The sequence below is a fragment of the Macrobrachium nipponense genome, chromosome 32, assembly GCF_015104395.2.
Source record: "Macrobrachium nipponense isolate FS-2020 chromosome 32, ASM1510439v2, whole genome shotgun sequence".
In the NCBI taxonomy this organism is placed as follows: domain Eukaryota; kingdom Metazoa; phylum Arthropoda; class Malacostraca; order Decapoda; family Palaemonidae; genus Macrobrachium; species Macrobrachium nipponense.
The window spans coordinates 7,230,380-7,249,762 of NC_061094.1; the positions used below are offsets into that span (position 1 = coordinate 7,230,380).

Here is a 19,383-nt window from a genome sequence, read left to right on the forward strand (position 1 = left end):
GGAATTTAGATTTTTTCAGAGTCCATTGTTTAAAATGTCAAGGCCAATGCATGGTACTTTTTATTCTATAGCATGTTTTATTAGCAAAAAACTGAAAATTTCATCGTGGGAAGTTTGAAAATTATAAAAACCAATTAACGGACGAAAATCAATTGATATGAGGGACGGTTTCCATGATCACGCTACCAATAGTGCACATGATTCGAACATTTTAAAATTCAATATTTATTTAGGGGGCAAAAAGGTCCTATGGAAAACTTTTATTCAAGACACCGGAACAACAAAATTAGACTTACTCCTTTCTTGACATTCATTTTGAATCTTCTAAAACCTCACGTTTAAAAGCCCACATGATGATATCAAATAAATGATAAAAGAGAATTAAAAAGATGGACGTTTGTAATTCGTTCAAGTCAGGTAGGTGTGTGTGTGTGTGTCCCTCAGAAGTGAATGGCCAGGCGAACCTGGCTGGCATCGCAATCGGTGGAACACATCTCTCGCTCGACGACTCCCTCCTCCGTGAAATGGATGGCCAAGGACACTCGATGCCTCTCGGGTGGGTTCTCCTCTATATAATTCCTCTTATGACGAAAAGCTATCCGGGATTCAGGCTGCGCCTTTATCTGCCGTGGATTGTATTCTAATGCACACAAGAACGGCATCTGGGTTACTCTTACTTGCTGTAGCAATGGTGGGTGATGATGAAGTCGAATGAATGAATGGATGAGTTGCAGAGGTTGAACGTAACGCTTATTGAGTCACCAGTTGTAATCATTTCTGTCACTGACGTCGAGTAAGATGCGGTTCCAAATCGACCGTACTATAGCAGATTCACATCAACCGTGCATCTGATGTCTAGGCCTGTTCCTTACGACGCTCCTGATTGGCTGTTTGATAAGCCAATCACAGGGTTGGAACTTGGAAACTCTCAGTCTCTCTCGAGAGTTCACATGAGCATGATGTATGTTCCACCGCTCCTGAGGGATACGCCATTCTAAAGTATCCCTCAGGAGAGGTGGAACATGCATCCTACCCATGTAAACTCTCGAGAGAGACTGAGAGCTTCCAGTCGTGTGATTGGCTTATCAACAGCCAATCAGGAGCGATCGTATGGGACTGGCCTAGACATCAGATGCACGGTTGATGTGAATCCACTATAGTAAAAAAGCCAATCTTTGTCATCCTGCACCAAATGCTGACTGCTTGTGCAAAGTCACCCGGAAAGTGCCTTCATAACATAACAAATCAAAAATACAGCAAAAAGTAAGGCATTTTGTGTCTTCTCTTCGAAGGTTCAAGTTATATTCTACCATAATTAATCAGCATATTCTGAACTTGACACAACGTCCTTTCCTTAATTCGTGCTGCCGAAAAAGGTCACAATCCTAGCTCCTGTTTCACTTATCTTTACTGCCAGTGATTTTAACGGCATATCTATTTCAAAATTCAAAATTATAATTTCTGTTCGTAAGGACCGACGGCCCTTGCCTTCCGATTTCTTATTCAATTCAAGCTTTCGTCACAGGAGGAGGCATTCTAGGCTGTGGAAGCAGCTTATTCCAAATGAAGTTTGATTAATCAGCAATATCAATAAAAATAATACAAGATGCAGGACGTCTTAAAAGTGATTCTTAGCTACTCGCGATTATTCTACTGTATAAAATAAACTTACATTTACAGTTTTTACACAGAATGTCCTTCTTAATCCAACGAGAAAATAATAATGTTAGTAATAATAATAATAAGGAAAAAGCAGCAGCCTTCACCAGTGATGAAAACTTTAAAAATAACAGAGCGAGAAAAAAAAAAAAAAAAAAAAAAAAAAAAAAGGCCACCCAGAACCGACCCGACTCTCTCTGGAAAATCTTCCCCACTGTATCGGGGTCAGTGGTAGCAGAGCTACTACCAGTATCCCGTCATCAGACTTTCATATAATCTTGACGTAAGAGACACCACTCTCTATAGGCATGGCGGATATTCGAACCTCTTCTGAATACCCCATTGGGAAAGAGGGGGAGCCCGGGAGTACCAAGAGGGAAGCTGCAGCAGACCTAAGTATTCTCCAGTCAGAACTCCTCAACGTGCCCAAAATATAGATGACGCTAAAGGAAGGTTCCTTACAGAACCTCGTCAGCTGGGGCTGATGTGATGATAACGAGTTCAGAAAGACATTACGTTACTGGAAATATTACGGTAATGTAATCGAGGGTAAGGGGTGGGTATCCTACTGGTGCTTGATTTCGGCAGTTTCCAGAAAGGCTGATAATGATATTTTGTACAATTCACTCGTGGTGGTAACCACTGGTAGACAACCCCCCACTATTCGCTCCCTGACGGGAAAGAGAACTCTAACCCAGAGATTACGAGACCAGAACTCTACCAACTGATCACGTAAACAAATGAATACTGTGTATCCTTTTAAAGGTAAATGACACCTAACATATTCTAATAATAGCGCGGATTCGTAAACCTCTTGTAAAAGTTTTTTGTTATACTATGGTGGCTATATTTCAACTTTGGTTTATTCAGTAATATTCTTCGGATGTCCGAAAGCTTTGAAATGTACACGTCATTCAACACCAAACCGTAAATAATTTTATACGGTTACAAACAAACACTTACGTATTCACATCAAGCCTTAAGCCGCTTCCCGATCTTAACAGCGGTTTAAACAAAAATTTCACAAGTTGGGAATATTCCTCTGCAAACACTATTCATCATTAAAGAACCCCATCTTGAATGTACAGAAACTGCTTCCTATTATGGCTACACTAAGATAACTCGGCAACCCCTACACGAGGAACTCAAGGTTAAAGAGGTTTCTCGGTCGCTTTAAAAAAAAAAAAAACAACGCTATAACCTTGGGTGTTAATTAGCATAGAGATGAATTCAGAAATCTTTGGTGAATGGTGAGGAAGAAAATCAATTGCGGAGACCTTTACACAGAGAATGAACTCCTATAGATGATGCATTACGATTTATTTTATCCCGAGTCGCAGAATCCGTATGTAGGTTCATTTTATGAAAAATCTTCCTGCAAGAAAAATTTCTCGAATTTAAAATAAGTACGAACGTACGTACGTACGTGTGTAAACAAGTAAAACAGGCATATAGCCAATTCGAACACTGGTCTGTCACTTGCTAGCAAAACGGGGGGGGGGGGGGGGGGGGGGGGGAGGGGGGGGGGGGGGGGTGGGGGGGGGGGGGGGGGGGGGGGGGGGGGGGGGGGGGGGGGGGGGGGGGGGGGGGGGGGGGGGGGCATTTTCGCTTGCCATCCCTCCAAGGCGTTTCTGCTTTTGGAGGTGATGTCACGGGAACGTCGGAGGCGAATCGAGCTTTGACCTCTGACATCATCGAGGGGTCAGGAGGGTAAAAAGAGGCGCCATGTAAACTGAATTCTTCTAATTTCTGCAAGTCCTTGAGGTGCGTTGGATCATTTCTATATGAGGCGCGATGAACATCAACATTCAAAAGCCACCATTAGCGGTGTTTACCAATGCGATTATATGTTTGCTCCTTTTTTTTAAATCTAGGAAAATATATCAAATATTTCTTTTTAAATTATTATTATTATTATTATTATTATTATTATTATTATTATTATTATTATTATTATTATTATTATTATTAACCAAACAAAAACCTCTTTCAATTTTTCGTCTGAAGATTGAAAAAGAAACCCACAAAATTACTGTGTATAACGTGTTTACTTATAAGTGTTTACATTTTATTTTTTCTTAACACTTAAGAAAAAATAAAATGCAAATACTTATAAGTAAACACGTTCAATACAGTAATTTCTTGGAGGTTTCTTTTTCAATTATTATAATTATTATTAATAAAATTATTAATATAATTATTATTGTATAAAGAAATATGCTTAATGTATTTTCTGGAATAAAAATGACCAAACAGATTGAATCATAATAGTAAACACCGGTTATTGGTGGCTGTGATTTTTTGTTGATCTTGACCATTTTCACTGAAATGGAGTTCTTCAACGTTTTAGCGATTCGCGCTGTTATGAGATTTTTATAATAATAATAATAATAATAACAACAGCCTTAGTAGCTACGACAGAGCCGCCAGACGCCGACTCACGTGATTGGTGAGATGGTGGATGAGGACGGTCAGAGCCTCGACTCTCCTCTCGACGAGGTCCTTCTCTGTCCGTGCCACCTTCAGCTCCGTCGCCCTCGCCGTCAGCTCGGCGTCCAGGCGGCGCAGCTGTTCGGCGTGCGGCACCGCTGGGTGCTGCTGCCGCTCCTGCTGCCCCGGCCCGCCGCCGCCTGCGTTGCCGCCGCCGCCATGCCCTCCGAGGTGCTGCCCGCGCGGGCCACCGCTGGTAGGTCCCCCAGGGCGCGCTGCCTTCACCGGGTCTGGAAAGGAAAGAGGAGGGTTTCAGTCCCTTGGCTTATATACACACACATGCGGATTAAAGATACACACATACATATTAAACATACACACATACATACAAACAACAACATACTCAACGCCGATGTAAAGTACTACTCACGGGTAAACAATGAAACGAATTTCTTAATAATTTCCCGAACAGAAACATCCCTCTGACATACAATATTAAAACAGTATATACAAACACCTTCCAATCTTGACCTTCAATCTGTATATAAATAAACAATAGTAAAAGGAACATTAATTTCCCGAAAAGAATAATTCCTCTGGCATACAGTATAAAAACGGTATATAAAACACCTTCCAATCAATCTTGACCTTCAATCTGTACATAAACAAAACAGCGAAAATGATCTTAATGTAAGCAAACTGTGACGCAATGGGATATAAACAAGTTTAGAGTCCTGGGCTTTGCGTCTCACTGCGCACAAGGTCAGTGGCAAAAAAGCATCCCCCCCAAACAAGAACCATTAGAGAAAGATCCTATAATATTACAGTCGGTGTTTTTTCCTCCAAGTTGTACGGAACTACTTTACTTAATTATATCATGCATGATGACGAATTTACTGATCTTCAGCATTTATTTATAAATTTAAACATTTCCCAAATTTAACAAAGTATCTTATGACTGAAGGAAACTTGATCTAATTCATAAAACTAAACTAGTCAGTCTTATCAACGAACAAACCGTCATAATATTGACAAAAGTTGAACGCACAAGCTCGAACTGAAGTCGACGAAGATGGCTGGTGCAATTTCTCAATTAGAAAGGTGATTCCACATTTTGGCTGCAGTGTCTCGTCACTTCTCATAACAACAACGAGTGCTATGATACCCTTGCGCTACCACCTCGACTCCAGTCGTCTTTACATGTACTTAACTCTTTTTATTTAACCCATTGGATATTTATCTCACTTCAGTTACAGATATCTGGCCCTTCATCTTTACCAATTTTGTTCTAAATAACTATGAGTTTTTAGGCTCCACTATTCAAAGAGCTTTTATATAAGAGTTTAACTTCATATGCGTGCAACACACATAGCCGTTCCGACAAGTGTGGGTCTTTTGAATAACTAATTTGTAGTTTACTTATACACAAAATCAAGACATAGCCAGACCAACCTTTTGACTGTCGCCATCTCCTGCAGGTAAATTTGATTATTTTTTTTCTCGTACAAATCCCAGACACATCTCGAAGAACAACCAAACATAAAAACCAAACCAACTGAAGCCTAGTTTCGTGCAGGTGAAGAAGAATCACAGATGGAAGCCTATGAAAAGCCCACTTGGTATTCAAGATCTCAAGGAGATTATCACTGGACGACGCCGACGGGAGTTTTTCTCCTGAGCAGAGTATGTTTGGCATTTTACCCGAAGGGCAAGGCGGGGACACAATACGGTGTTTATGTTATTCCCAAGCTTCTCTCTTTAGACTCTTAGTTATTCCCACGGCAGTTAACGGCTACCTACGGCTCAGATAAATGAGGTTGCAAATCTTACAAAGCGAGGGTCAAGAGAATATTCTGCTCAACGAAGTAGTTCATTTAGCAGGTTTATTTTCTTGTGTACACTTACGCTGTGTGTGTGTGTGTGTGTGTGTGTGAAAACTCTTGCTCCCCTTTCAGATAATGATTATCATTTGTATTAATAAAAGAAAATATGATTGTATGGAAACGAATGAACAAAGGTAAGTACCACTGAATAAGAAGAAACCGGTGATAATGATACCTATTGTGGGGGATGATACGATGATACAGATGCCCTTATCAAACCTGTCGGCAAAAAAGTTTAAGCAGAATGAATCCGATTTAGTATATTTGATTTAATTTACTCCTTTAAGAACGAATGACATCAGCAGTATGAGATTTCTCGTCTTTACATGTGAACTTCATAAAATAAAATAGAAGACAAAATTCTACCAAAATTATTTTCCTAGTTACAAATCAACGCTCTCCAGTGTACTCAGTATTTGATACGAACGCGCTCTGATACACAATAACCCACAATAGCAGTACTTCCGGTAACCCCAGGACCCACACATTGGATCCCGTGGTCCTGGGGTAACCCTCTCCGAAATACGGTCATGACGCGCCCTTCCATCCTCCCAAATGATCGGAAGAACTTCCTCTTCTCGAGACTTCGCCTTTAACAGCTTATTGTTCTAGAGATACGAAGCAGCAGCGGACGTGGAAGAGTCGGGCGGGGTGAGGGAGGGGGAGGGGAGGGGGGGGGGGGACAATTAACCAGAACAATGATTTTGCTCCGTATAAGACTGAGGACGTCACCGATCCACTGACATTCACGCCTGGAAGGATGAAGCGCATAGAGGAAAGTTCGAAAGGACGAGTTCCAGTGGCTTTTGGCAGATGATAATACAATGAACCTGAGCTGTGTTTGCTCTTTAACACAACTCCCAGGTAACAAGATTAGCAAAAAAGCCCCTGGGGAGGCAACAGCGACAGACCTTCAGGGATCCCACCACCACCGAGAGCACATGTTTCTCCCTGGGGCGAAGGAAAACCAGCCCCGTTTCCTTTGTGCCCAAGGCAGAGGTTGCCTTGCCGAGGTCTTCCCAACACCCCCCAACCCCCCACCAACTCCATCAATATCCAAATCATCCCTCAGGGTGTACCACATGTTGAATGCTCACACACACAAACACACACCGGTTATAATGGCGGGAAATCTGCCAGCAACTTTTCGAGTTGCCTCGAGATCAGCTTTCGGCGGAAAAATTGAGAAACATTTGCAACGGTTTCTAAAGCTTGAAGGAAAATCGTGGATATAACGATACCGCTTGTCATCTATTTTCTCTTTATTAACGTGAGATCATTTAGTCACCGCTTGAGCTATCTGTCCCTAAACCCGCGTCAAGCCTGGCAATGTAGACACCATTTAGAGAGTAAAAAAAAAAAACTATTTCCAAATGATATAATGATGAGAAAACGCGGCAATATAAAAAGGAAATGACAAGAGCACCGCACAAGGAGATCATCTCGAGAGATAACGAAAGAAAGCGAAACACCGACGACACATTACTTCACAGCGACACTTGATCTATGCAGAGGAAACGACACAGTGATGACGGTACTACTTTCACACAAGCCGTAGATCTCTGGCGATAACTTGTTTCCCACAGTTGTCATGGGGGAAAGTTTTTTTACATTTTCTATCGCTCGCAGGCCCCAATAAAGGAGAAACCTCTTCTTCTTCTTCTCATGTCCCGATCGTCAAAATGACGCTATGATAGGACGAGGTATGTCCCCCCATTAATTTAGATTTTAGGAGTGAATTCGCAAAAAAATAAAAATGAAATAAAAATAAAAGCTTACGTGACTCTTTTCTGCATGTTACTACTGAAAAGAATATATATATATATATATATATATATATATATATATATATATATATATAATATATAATATATATATATATATAATATATATATATAATATATTATTCTTTTGAGTAACAACATTGCAGAAAAAGTCACCGTAAGCTTTATATATATATTTATAATATTAATATATATATATATTATATTTTATATATATTTTATAATAGATATATATAAATATATTATATATAAAGCAAAAGAAGTAGAGAAACTGTGGAAAATGGAAAGCTGACAATATCCGCGCACAGATTCAGAAATTTGTGTCTGAAAATGAGGCAAATGAAAAGCAAAAATCCATGACTACAATACCAAATGATGGAATTCCTAGCCATGATAGCATTTGCATCCCGACGCGTATGCAAGCAACCTATAATGTGACAAGGAAAGCCGCCTCAGGAATCCGATGGAAAAGTAGACCGAGTAGGATGTGCCTGGAATGATGCAATTACTGGTACCTTCATCTCTCCCTAGGCACTATTTTATTTTTCCTTTTTTTTTTTCCTTTTTTTTTTTTTTTTTACCGTACCCAGTGCAGGAAAGTTAAGCTACTTGGGGAAAAAATACATGAAGAGCATTACTGAGCACTTTTCCTAAAAATACGTTTACATGTTACTTGTGTGAATAATAACAAGCACGCGGAAGAGCGCGCCCGCGCGCACAGTACTCTACTGTGACCGAGAAGAACTTGGCTTAACGGCAACCTGGGCACACGGAACTTCTTCCCGAGGGCACAGCTACGTCGTTGCCCGTTGTTTAATGCCCCGCCCCCCCACCCCCAACCACCACCGCCGTCGCCGCCACCCAGCCACCCTTTCACTCAGTGGCCGGTCATCCCACCCCCCCCCCCATCCCCCATAAACCCAACTCTACCAACCACCCAAAAACTTCACTATTGTGGCGGTCACCTCCAACCAGACAAAATCCCGTTAGATTTTCCTGGACGAGGAGAGAGAGAGAGAGAGCCACGTAGTACACAAATCGAATGACTCAATAAATACAGTTGAATATCCTCCAAGCGACTGAAATTCAGTACTCCTCCAAAGAGCCACAATATAGAAGTTTAAAAACTTCCAACGGAAAATAAAACTGACGAAGAGGAAAACTCGTCTTCTCAGAACAGATCAGGACTGCCACCGATAAAAAGCAACTTTCTACGAAGATCAAACTCACGAGGAACAAAGCTCGTTCATTAAGAATGGGTCGAGACTTACTGGAAATGTATAATTTAGCAGGTCTGAGGCGACCCGAGGCTACTACGAGCGAGACAAGTGAAAAAGAGAAGCCCCGACCGAGATCTATGTGCATGATTAAGACCAGTGTGACTGATGCGGTTTCGAAACTGCCTGCGCGGATTTTCTCCACCTGAAGGTCCTGAATTCTGCGCCAGCAGCTATACGACGAGTATTGCATCCAGCGGCTCTCTAATTATAAGGATTCGAGAACGCTTTTTCAAATCGCCCGCACAGGTTAAAAATAATACAAAATACAAAATCTTGTTGTCTTATTAGCATATTCCTCTCAGTGGGGGGGTGGGGGGACTTTTGGCAAATCATCAAAACTATCAGGTCTGATTCTTGGTATCCTATTGATCAATTATGAAAAAATATTTTTGTTTTGTTTTTTGTTTGTTTGTATGGTGTTTTTACGTTACATGGCACAAGAGGTTATCCAGCAACGGGACCAACGGCTTAACGTGACTTCCGAATCACGAGTGAATTTCTATCACCAGAAATACACATCTCTCACACCTAAATGGAATGCCCAAGAATCGAACTCGCGGCCACCAAGGTGACAGGCCAAGATCATGCCGATCACGCCACTGAGGCGCTTTTTGGAAGGATATTAATTAAAAGCTGATCAGCAACGAAAGAATAAACAATCAATTCATGCGCAGCAAAACCCAGGATACTGATACCCTGGAAGGCAATTTTGCCTATCGTCAATAATCCTTCACACTTGATGTCGGGAAAACCAGGAAATTGGTTTCTTATTAGCTTATTCCTCCTCTCAGTGGGACTCTTTTGGCAAATCATCAAAACTATCAGGTTGATTCTTGGCATCTTATTGATCAATCATGGAAGAATATTGATCAAAAGCTGATCAGCAACAAAAGAATCAACATTCCTACTGATCACTTATGGAAAAATATTGATCAAAAGCTGATCAGCAACGAAAGAATAAAGAATCAATTTATGCGCATCAAAACCCATGTACTGATATCCTGGAAGGTAATCCTGCCTATCGTCAATGATCCTTCAGACTTGAGTGTGTAGGGAAAACCAGGGAAATAGAAGGTCACCAACGCCGACGAGAAACCCCGTTGCAAACAGAGAGTTTCCCCCCAACAACATTATAACGAGAAAAGAGAAAAATCAAGAATCCGTGAACTGCAAGCAAAGTAATGAGCGGGACTCGAAGGTGCCTTTTGGGGGGTTAATGCGGAGAAAATGTCAGAAGTGTTTCGTCACCACTTTATATAGATTCGGTTCCTCTTCGGGACTTTCCACACCCCCCTCCTCTTCTTCTTCTTCCTACCCTCGACCAAACCAACCCCTTCTTCCTTCCACTCCCCCGGGGACACCCTTCGCGAACAACCCACACACCCACACACGCCCGCCAGGTCCAACGAATGCACCTCCTCATAAACACACGACATTACTTGCTTGCTGTTGCATCCACCCTTAAGACGCAATTTCTATAATGTGAAGGCCGGCTTCTTCTACCAGGGAGATGTTTCGTCTGCTGTCGTGTCTTTAAACAGTGTGCTTATGTGTTTTACATATATAAATATATATATATATATATATATAATATATATATATATATATATATATATATATATATATAAGATATAAATAATATGTCAAAACACACAAAAGCACACTGTTTAAAGACACGACAGCAGACGAAACATCTCCCAGGTAGAAGAAGCCGGCCTTCACTTTATATATATATATATATATATATACACACACACACACACACACACACAATATTCACGTTTTTACATATATACTTATACAATACATACACACACGTACATACGTACATACACAAACCTTCAACATGAGAGAGAGACGAGAGAGGAGGAGAGAGGGAGAGAGAGAGAGAGACGAGAGAGAGAGAGAGAGTAGAGGAGGAGAGAGAGAGAGAGAGAGAGAGAGGTTGCTTCCAAAATACTTGTAATTATATAATCAAATTCAATTCACAAAGCTCGCAACCAAGGAAGGACAAAACTGTCGAAAGTTGGGTATTATTTCGCAAACCTTTGAAATCTCCGAGAACCTTTGGGCAAGAAGAATAAGACTGGAAAAGTGTTTCTAGACAGAAGAAGAAGAGGAGTCTCTCCGCTCTTTTGGTCTCCTTTCCAAATAGGGCAGACATCAGTCTCACGCCCCATTCCAAAATTATCGGCGTCCCATTCTTTGTTATCACATAAAAGCCAAGAGCGACTCGCTGTCTCCCCTTCAGCGTTCCCTTTGTGGGTTGCCCTCTTCACCTAAAATCAACTTCGTTAATTTGACTCGAGAAGAAAAGCTGTTCGTTACTATTGAGGTATATAAAGGATGGCCGAAGATAATTTTGATGTGCAATATGTTTGCATAGGGTGAACTCCAGCGTACATCAATCTCCATTCGCTTTGTAACTTCGTCAACATTCGTTCGAGATTTACGACTTAAGATATAAACTAAACCTTAAGGCGAACAACTCTAAAATCCAGGAAATTCGGTAATGTAATGTCTTTGGAGGCTAAAATAAAATCTATGGTTGTTTCTTTAAAATGCAAAATATCATTTGATTCAATAAATTCTCAAGATGAATATTACCTTCAGATTTAGATCATTCTCGACGACGGCATAAAAGTGACAGCATAAGTTTGCACGATCACACATACTGACTATTACATCAATGCAATCACGTAATATTAGCGCACAAGCTTAAAGGCCTCCAACTACCACCAAAACATTGTGAAATCCGGTAAGATTCCTAAGTTCCTTCCCGATTTACTTCCATTGGACATCCGAGGACTTATCAGCTATTCTTCCAACTCCCCGTTCTATTATCTCCCGTTCTGATGCGAGAGAAGTTTATGCTAATGCATTCTCCTTTAGGGGGTCAACTCTTGGCTATACAAGATTCAACAATCGTCCCAGAGGGACCCCATAAGCTCAAGCAGAGGAGATTTCCGTGTTAACAAGCGTCACATTCCAGTCTGCCTTGTCACACAACACTACAGAAGTTAAGGCCGACAATGATATATCTTTCGGCTTAAAAGGAAACACAAGCCTAACCTTATAGGAAATCGCGTATGAGAACGAAAACAAGTCTTGGTTTAACTAGTAAAAAACTTGAACAAGGCTTGACTTTAACTAAAAGAAAACTTGAACGCGTCTTGACTTAAGACTAAAAACAATTTTGAACAAGGCTTGACTTACACCGTAAAATACTTGAACAAGTCTTGACTTAAGACACTATAAAATACTTAGCTGGAAAGAAAGAACCTCCAATATTTAAGTCCTGTCGCCATGTTTGCTAACTTTTCCAAACTACCGCTGCATCGGGATTACAAGTTGAGAGCCCCGCCAGAGATTATCACTACCAAGACCTTTTCTCTAACCGCTAATGAATGAATGCGCCTAGACCTGAATCTTATATAAAAACTATATTTCTTAAAGAAAAAGGCATTTTTCGTTCAATAATTTTCGGGGGAGTTAATAGCTGGTTTGCCAGGATTCTTGGAAAAGATTTGTGATAGCAAATCTAAAAGATTTTAAAATACAATATTGCCATTTTTCCTTAAACAAAAACACATACTCATGTGATAGTTGCCTTTATATATATTATATATATATATATATATATATATATATATATACTATTATAGATATATATATATATATGAATAGATAGGAGAGAGAGAGAGAGAGAGAGAGAGATTCATTCCCCACAACTAACTGCTATTATATCACATAGAACACAAGTCATCGCTGCAAAAAAGACAGCGACAGACAGAAAATAAAATACAAAACAATGGATAACTTAAAATCACAGCATCCGAGAACCACTTCAATCCACTTGACTACTACCACCAACCGCCGCCGCCCCCCCCCGCCTCAGCCTCACCAGGAGATGGCGGGGAGAGTCCAACGATCGTAAAATTCAACCTTGAGGACCATATATACGCTTCACCCTCGCGCTTATGGCCGTATAGGCAGAACGCAGCAGAAAAAAAATAAATAGCAACTAAAAGAAGGTGGCGGCCCGAGTAGAGATATCGAGTCTCTCCCCTTCCCTTCCCTCCCTCCACCCCCTCTCTTCTCCCCCCCCCCCCCCCCCCCCCCCCCACCCCCCCCCCCCCCCCCCACACACACACACACACATTAAGTACAAGACGACCAGTTCACACAAAGCGCATTACTTTGCTCATCTCTGAGAATATCACTCGCCATCACGGGTCAATAATTTGGAACCAGACAACAAGTCATGATTAATCCATAATTAACTAGTTGGTTGGTTATTGATAGGCTTTCGCTGATTTAATAAAAGGTAGTGTTTACAAACAATAAGATGGTGGGCTTTCACTGGGTTTAATAAAATGTAGTGTTTACAAACAATAAGATGGTATAATTTTTTGCTGTCACAAGACTTCATATAAATATCTGACCGTGAAACCCAGTGGTATACTTTTCTTTGCCTCTGATTGACTTGCTATACGCGACATAAAGAGGGAAGGTTGATTTTCTCTCGAACAGAGTCAAAGATTATTCTTAATACTACTAATAATAAGGCCGTGCAAGATCAAAGATGGGAAAAATGCACAGCAAACGCCAATTCTCAATTGCTTTCACGGCATTTCACTTCTATCGACGTCATCATTCACCCGCGCATTTCACACTCCGGTTAAGTACAACAATGAGGCTGCATTTTTACGAGAGCAAATACGAATTCGCTTTCAAAAGACGGTAAAATGAAGACTTTTAACCATTTATATTTAGAAAACGTAAACGGAAAACGAAAAGTAGGATTTGAGAATGAATTCGCTTCGAGTCCCACGTGAACAAAACGAATGTGGGTCAGAGAAAACCGCCACCAGAAGACAAGAGGAAAGAGAGAGAGAGAGAGAGAGAGAGAGAGAGAGAGAGAGAGAGAGAGAGAAACGGCGCCTATGAAAAGAAATCAACGACTGTGACGGACTTAACCCTCCGCCGTGCTAAAGCGTGGCCATGGCTAAAGTGCCTCTTCATACAAGATCTACACGGGCGCTAACGAAAGCTTTTTAAACACTAACAAACGCTACCCCTTATTACATTGGAACTCGATGATGGAAGAGGCGTTCGGACTTCAATCGTTCCACTAACTAACTCATCTGCCCTTACGGTGGACGTAGTATATGGTAGTTAGTGATCAGGAAGTCTGCCCGCTGCCAGAGACCTAAAAGACCTCATACCTGCGCACCTATTAACATTCAGCATGTACTGAGACCGAGCATTTGTCGGACTGAACAAGGTACTCGCTATCCACGGGCACCAACTCGCCATATCAGGAAGAAGAACGTTTAGGAGAGAGAGGAGAGAGAGAGAGAGAGAGGAGAGAGAGAGAGAGAGAGAGAGAGAATGCATCAGCAGTCATTTCTTTGAAGACTAGACGTAAATAACAAATGAAGCGAAATCTAGAGGACCATTCGTACTCAGACATAATATACACAAGGGAAGGCAAAACGAGAGAGAGAGAGAGAGAGAGTTGTGGAATTGACTTGACGGGAAAATCAAAACGGTAGATTTTCATCAAAGTAACTGAAGGTCAACTTGTCACCGCGAGCAGTGAACTTTATCTCAAGAGGGGGTAACTGAATTATATTTTCCCGATGGTTCTTGTTTATCACCTGTATTATTTTGTCTTTCACCTAAGATCATTCTGCATCCCTTGACATTTCATTACGTCACGCGTTCAATTCCATATACTGTCTGGTCGCTTGTCCTGGAAGTTATCTAAAGTCTTGAGCAGTAACCCCTTCTCAAATGCCTACTTTATCCAAGTGTCAAGATTTGGAGTAATTTACGGTTAATCATAATCTTACGTCATATAGTTATTTCCACCAAGGTCTAGAGAGTATATATTCTCTAGATCTTGATTTTCACGGCAATTTGGTATAAAGATTTGACTGGTATTCAGATACTAAATAGAGTCAAAACCGCACTTCGCTATGTTCAAGCATATTTAAGCAGAAATAATGAACGAAAAATATTGCAATTTGAATTATCAACAAATGAAATGAACGCAACAAAACCAAATATAAAAAATGGAATGTAATGAAAAGCACTCCAAAACCAAAAATAAAATATCACCGGGAAAGAGCAACGAAATACTTGCTCTAGACCGCGCAAAAAAATTGAGGAGGGCAATTATCAGTCGTCAGACTCGCTGGCGACAAAAGAAGCTGGCAGGTCTTTCCAGCAGAGGTCACCCAGCGCCGACATCCCTCCTCCTTCCAGACGTAGCCTCCAGGAGGAACTCTTCGGAAAAGGCTTCTTCCACTTCGCCTTTGCTATAGAATTCGCGCTCAGCAAACGCATCGACGTGAAGTCCTTAAAAAAAGAGCGTTCAAAGTTTTTGCTAATTCGTCGGCTAATCGTTCTTCAGATCGTCCAAAATGTGCCACGATCTCTAAAAGCGTTAAAGCAAGCACCAAAGAGGGCACTAACAAACTGGGTTAAAGAGAAATCTTCAAGAACTTGAGACAGCCTTTTCCAGTGATGGTAACTTCATACATACAAAAACGTTAACATTTGCTGAGAGCACATTGCATTGAACAGAAGTCAAGCTAATGAGCAGGAAGGAGAGAGAGAGAGAGAAGAGAGAGAGAGAGAGAGAGAGAGAGAGAGAGAAACATGCCTGCACTTGCCAAATTTGGAAACACGGTACGCCTAAAGAAATCGCGACTTAGAAGTCCAGTTAATACACACACACACACACACACACCGTTTTCGACACGAACGCATGGACTTGATATTGGAGAATATCCATACGGCTAAATGCCAGTTTCCCCAAGGTTCCAGCGACCAAGTTTCCAAACTGGAAATCTGGAACATTGCACCAGATAACAATATAGGGAAAATCAGCTTCACGGAAGAACAGGTTATGGGGCAAGGAAGGAGGTCTCTCTCTCTCTCTCTCTCTCTCTCTCTCTCTCTTCTCTCTCTCTCTCTCTCTCTGTCAGGTTGAGAGGTACCGACCGGGCCTAGAAAAACGGGTGAGGCGGGTTGGGTTGGGTGGTTGATGTTGCTGGTTCAGACGACGGAGGGGCAGGCGCTAGGTCAGCCAGACTACTTACTTACTTTTAAGCCCTTCGGAATAAAAAATATATACGAGGCAAATACGGCTTCGAGTCGCCACCAGGCGAGAGCTAAATGACAAGACAACCTTGGGAGTAAATTTGTACGCTATGGGCATACTGATATTGGGTTTAATTGCTGCTAAAATATCGACATCAACACTTCCCTTCTGCCTTTTGCCGAATGTCAGTGAACGTGGCCAGTGAAGTAGGAAGACTTGTACTCTTTGTTTCTTTCAGAGTTACACTTTTTCCTTCTTTTCTAACTATAGTTAAAACTATAGTAGATTCACATCAACCGTGCATCTGATGTCTAGGCCACTCCCTTACGACGTTCCTGATTGGCTGTTGATAGGCCAATCACAGGGCTGGAAATTCTCAGTCCCTCTCGAGAGAGACTGAGAGTTTCCAACCTTGTGATTGGCTTATCAACAGCCAATCAGGAGCGTCGTAAGGGACTGGCCTAGACATCATATACACGGTTGATGTGAATCTACTATAGCTAAAACTTCTTAAAAGCTTCAATGTACATTACTATTATTAAATGTTGAAAAAAAGCTATAAAAATATTACGTAAGCCTACAGGAGTCCTTCTTGAAGATAGGATGTGACTGACAAAAATATTCGTTTAGACCAGAAAGAATTGCCTAGTTCCATTATCACCTACATACGTGTGAAGATTAGGGTATGTCCAAATGTCAGTTCAAGAGCAGAGAGAGAAGAGAGAGAGAGAGAGAGAGAGAGAGAGAGAGAGAGAGAGAGAGAGAGAGAGAGAGAGACTAATATTTCTGTTTTTATCAATGAAATGAAACGAAGAATATATTCTTACTGTGAGTAAAAAATAAAACCCACACCAATTAATGTTACCATCCAATATTATATACCCATTTATATATATATATATATATATATATAGATATATATACATTATATATACACATATAGATATACATATAATATAGATATATATATGTATATATATATATATATATATACACATACACACACACACACACACACACACACACACACACACATATATATATATAATATATATATATATATATATATATATATTATATAACTAACCTTGTTTCTCTCATGGATGCAAATGTTGAAAAATAACAGGATAAAAAATATTGATCTGAGGATAATAGTATTAACTTGTACAAGACAACAATTGACGCTGTCCAAGTAAATCAACTTCAAATAAACCCCCCCCCAAAAAAACGCACTAGTAGCATCTTACGTTTCTCAATCAAACATCTATATATAAATCAGTGTCACAAAACAAAGGCATTTTTATCAATGAACTATGCTGCAAAATGACCATGCCAATACTAACAATATAAGCAATAGCGACTATAATAATAATAATAATAATAATAATAATAATAATAATAATAATAATAATAATAATAATAATAATAATAATGGGAAGCAATTATTAGATTGCATATACGCATACTAAGTAACAGTTTTGCTCTGGCCTTTAAAGGCGCACAAGTAATTTGGGCAAGGTCCATTATCGAGAGAGAGAGAGAGAGAGAGAGAGAGAGAGAGAGAGAGAGAGAGAGAGAGAGAGAGAGAGAGAGAGAGAGAGAGAGAGAGAGAATGAATGTATGTGTAAAAGTCATTTTTATAGAAAATTACTATCAAGAAAACTATTTGAATACTGATATAAAATACAATTTGGTTTACCCAAGAGGATTCATTGGCTGCGTGTGGTCTTCTATACAAAAAAAAAGTCGAGGACAAAACGGAGGGGCTATATAATACCTTCATGCAGGCAAACACGTAGACTATCGAGAAACCTTGACATGTAAAGACTATTCAGGAATCCAAGTCCGTCAAAAGCGAGATGAGAATAGCGTTTATAGCAATTCATTACTATTCTGTGCGTAACACTTGCATACGATACCGAATATCGATGCCAACTATACATTTTAATTTCTTTATAATTGCAGAGGACCCTGCAACTACGGATTTTGTGCGCCTCCATCTTTCAATAGCTCCCCTCTTCAACAAAGGCTATAGTTGCTATGCCTTTTTTGCCTATTAACATATAATTACGATTTGATTTGATTTGATTTTATATGGATTTTTGGCGTAATGCCAAGCACTGGGGCAACTAAGGCCATTCAGCGCCGAAACGGAAATTGACAGTAAAAGGTTTGAAAGGCGTAACAGGAGTTAAGCCTCAAAGCAGCTGTTCTATGAAACAAATTTTAGGAGAGGGTAGACAGTGAGATGGAGGAAAGCGAATATGAACGGAGGTACAGTAAAAGGAATGAAAGTAGATGCAGCTTGGGGCCCATGGGACTCTGCCAAGAACCTTAAGTAATGCCTACATTGCACCGAATGAGGTGCACTGACGGCGCTACCCCACTAAGGGGGTCCTGTCTTGGTACGCGAAGCAAATACCTTCCTGTTATGACTTCAGTCAATATATCTTGCAGTTAAACCCACTCGAACTTCCTTCATGACGAAAACCACAGTTGAACAACACACCAACCAGAACAACAACAACACAGCCAACGTAGCAACAACATTGAGCGACGGCAGTGCAGTTGAGAATCAATAAAAGGCAATCAATGAAACAACCGCATGCCCACTTGCTCGGCCGAAATTCACCTCCACATAAAGAGGGACTTCAGGCGACACCTCTGCAATGCATGCAATTCTTGCAAAGGCGAAGAAGTTCTTTCGTGTAAGGCAGCCGGAACTCTCTCTCTCTCTCTGTCAAGTCTGTCTGTGACCCAACTTCTCTTCTCTTTTGGTTCGTCTTTCTTGACACACTCAAAACCTGCTTTCTCTACTTCTTCAGCTGGGGGCTCCAATCCGGTTCTCTCTCTCTCTCTCTCTCTCTCTCTCTCTCTCTCTCTCTCTCTCTCTCTTTACCATTTTCTTTACCATTTTTTGTTTCATTTTTATGAAGTCATGTTTTTAACCATTTCTATAAAATACTTTTTTTATTTCTGAAGATGACATTTCAAAGTCTTAATTCATATCCCCTCTCTCTCTCTCTCTCTCTCTCTCTCTCTCTCTCTCTCTCTCCTCTCTCTCATATACAAGCACACTATATATTCTTTTATATATACATCAGTTGTATTCCACATAGGAAATGAAAAAAGGTATCTCAGATAATGCCCAACAGTTTTTTTCGTCCTCCAACGGACCTCTTCTTGAGCGTTTTATTAATAACGCTCCAAGAAGAGGTCCATTGGAGGACGAA

At 40.6% G+C, this 19,383-nt stretch overlaps 1 protein-coding gene across 10 annotated transcripts in view; it reads right to left on the bottom strand.

Annotated features, from left to right (window-relative positions):
* Positions 1 to 19,383, bottom strand: part of LOC135207200 (daf-12-interacting protein 1-like) — a 645,343-nt gene that overhangs the window by 22,892 nt on the left and 603,068 nt on the right. For all 10 annotated transcript variants that reach the window (XR_010312926.1, XM_064238784.1, XM_064238787.1 and 7 more), the window contains one exon: positions 4,102 to 4,379. Coding sequence is in view for 9 of the 10 variants with exons in the window: in XM_064238784.1 (XP_064094854.1) it covers positions 4,102 to 4,379 (278 nt within the window). In the remaining variant the exon portion in view is untranslated. The remainder of the gene's footprint in view (positions 1 to 4,101; positions 4,380 to 19,383) is intronic.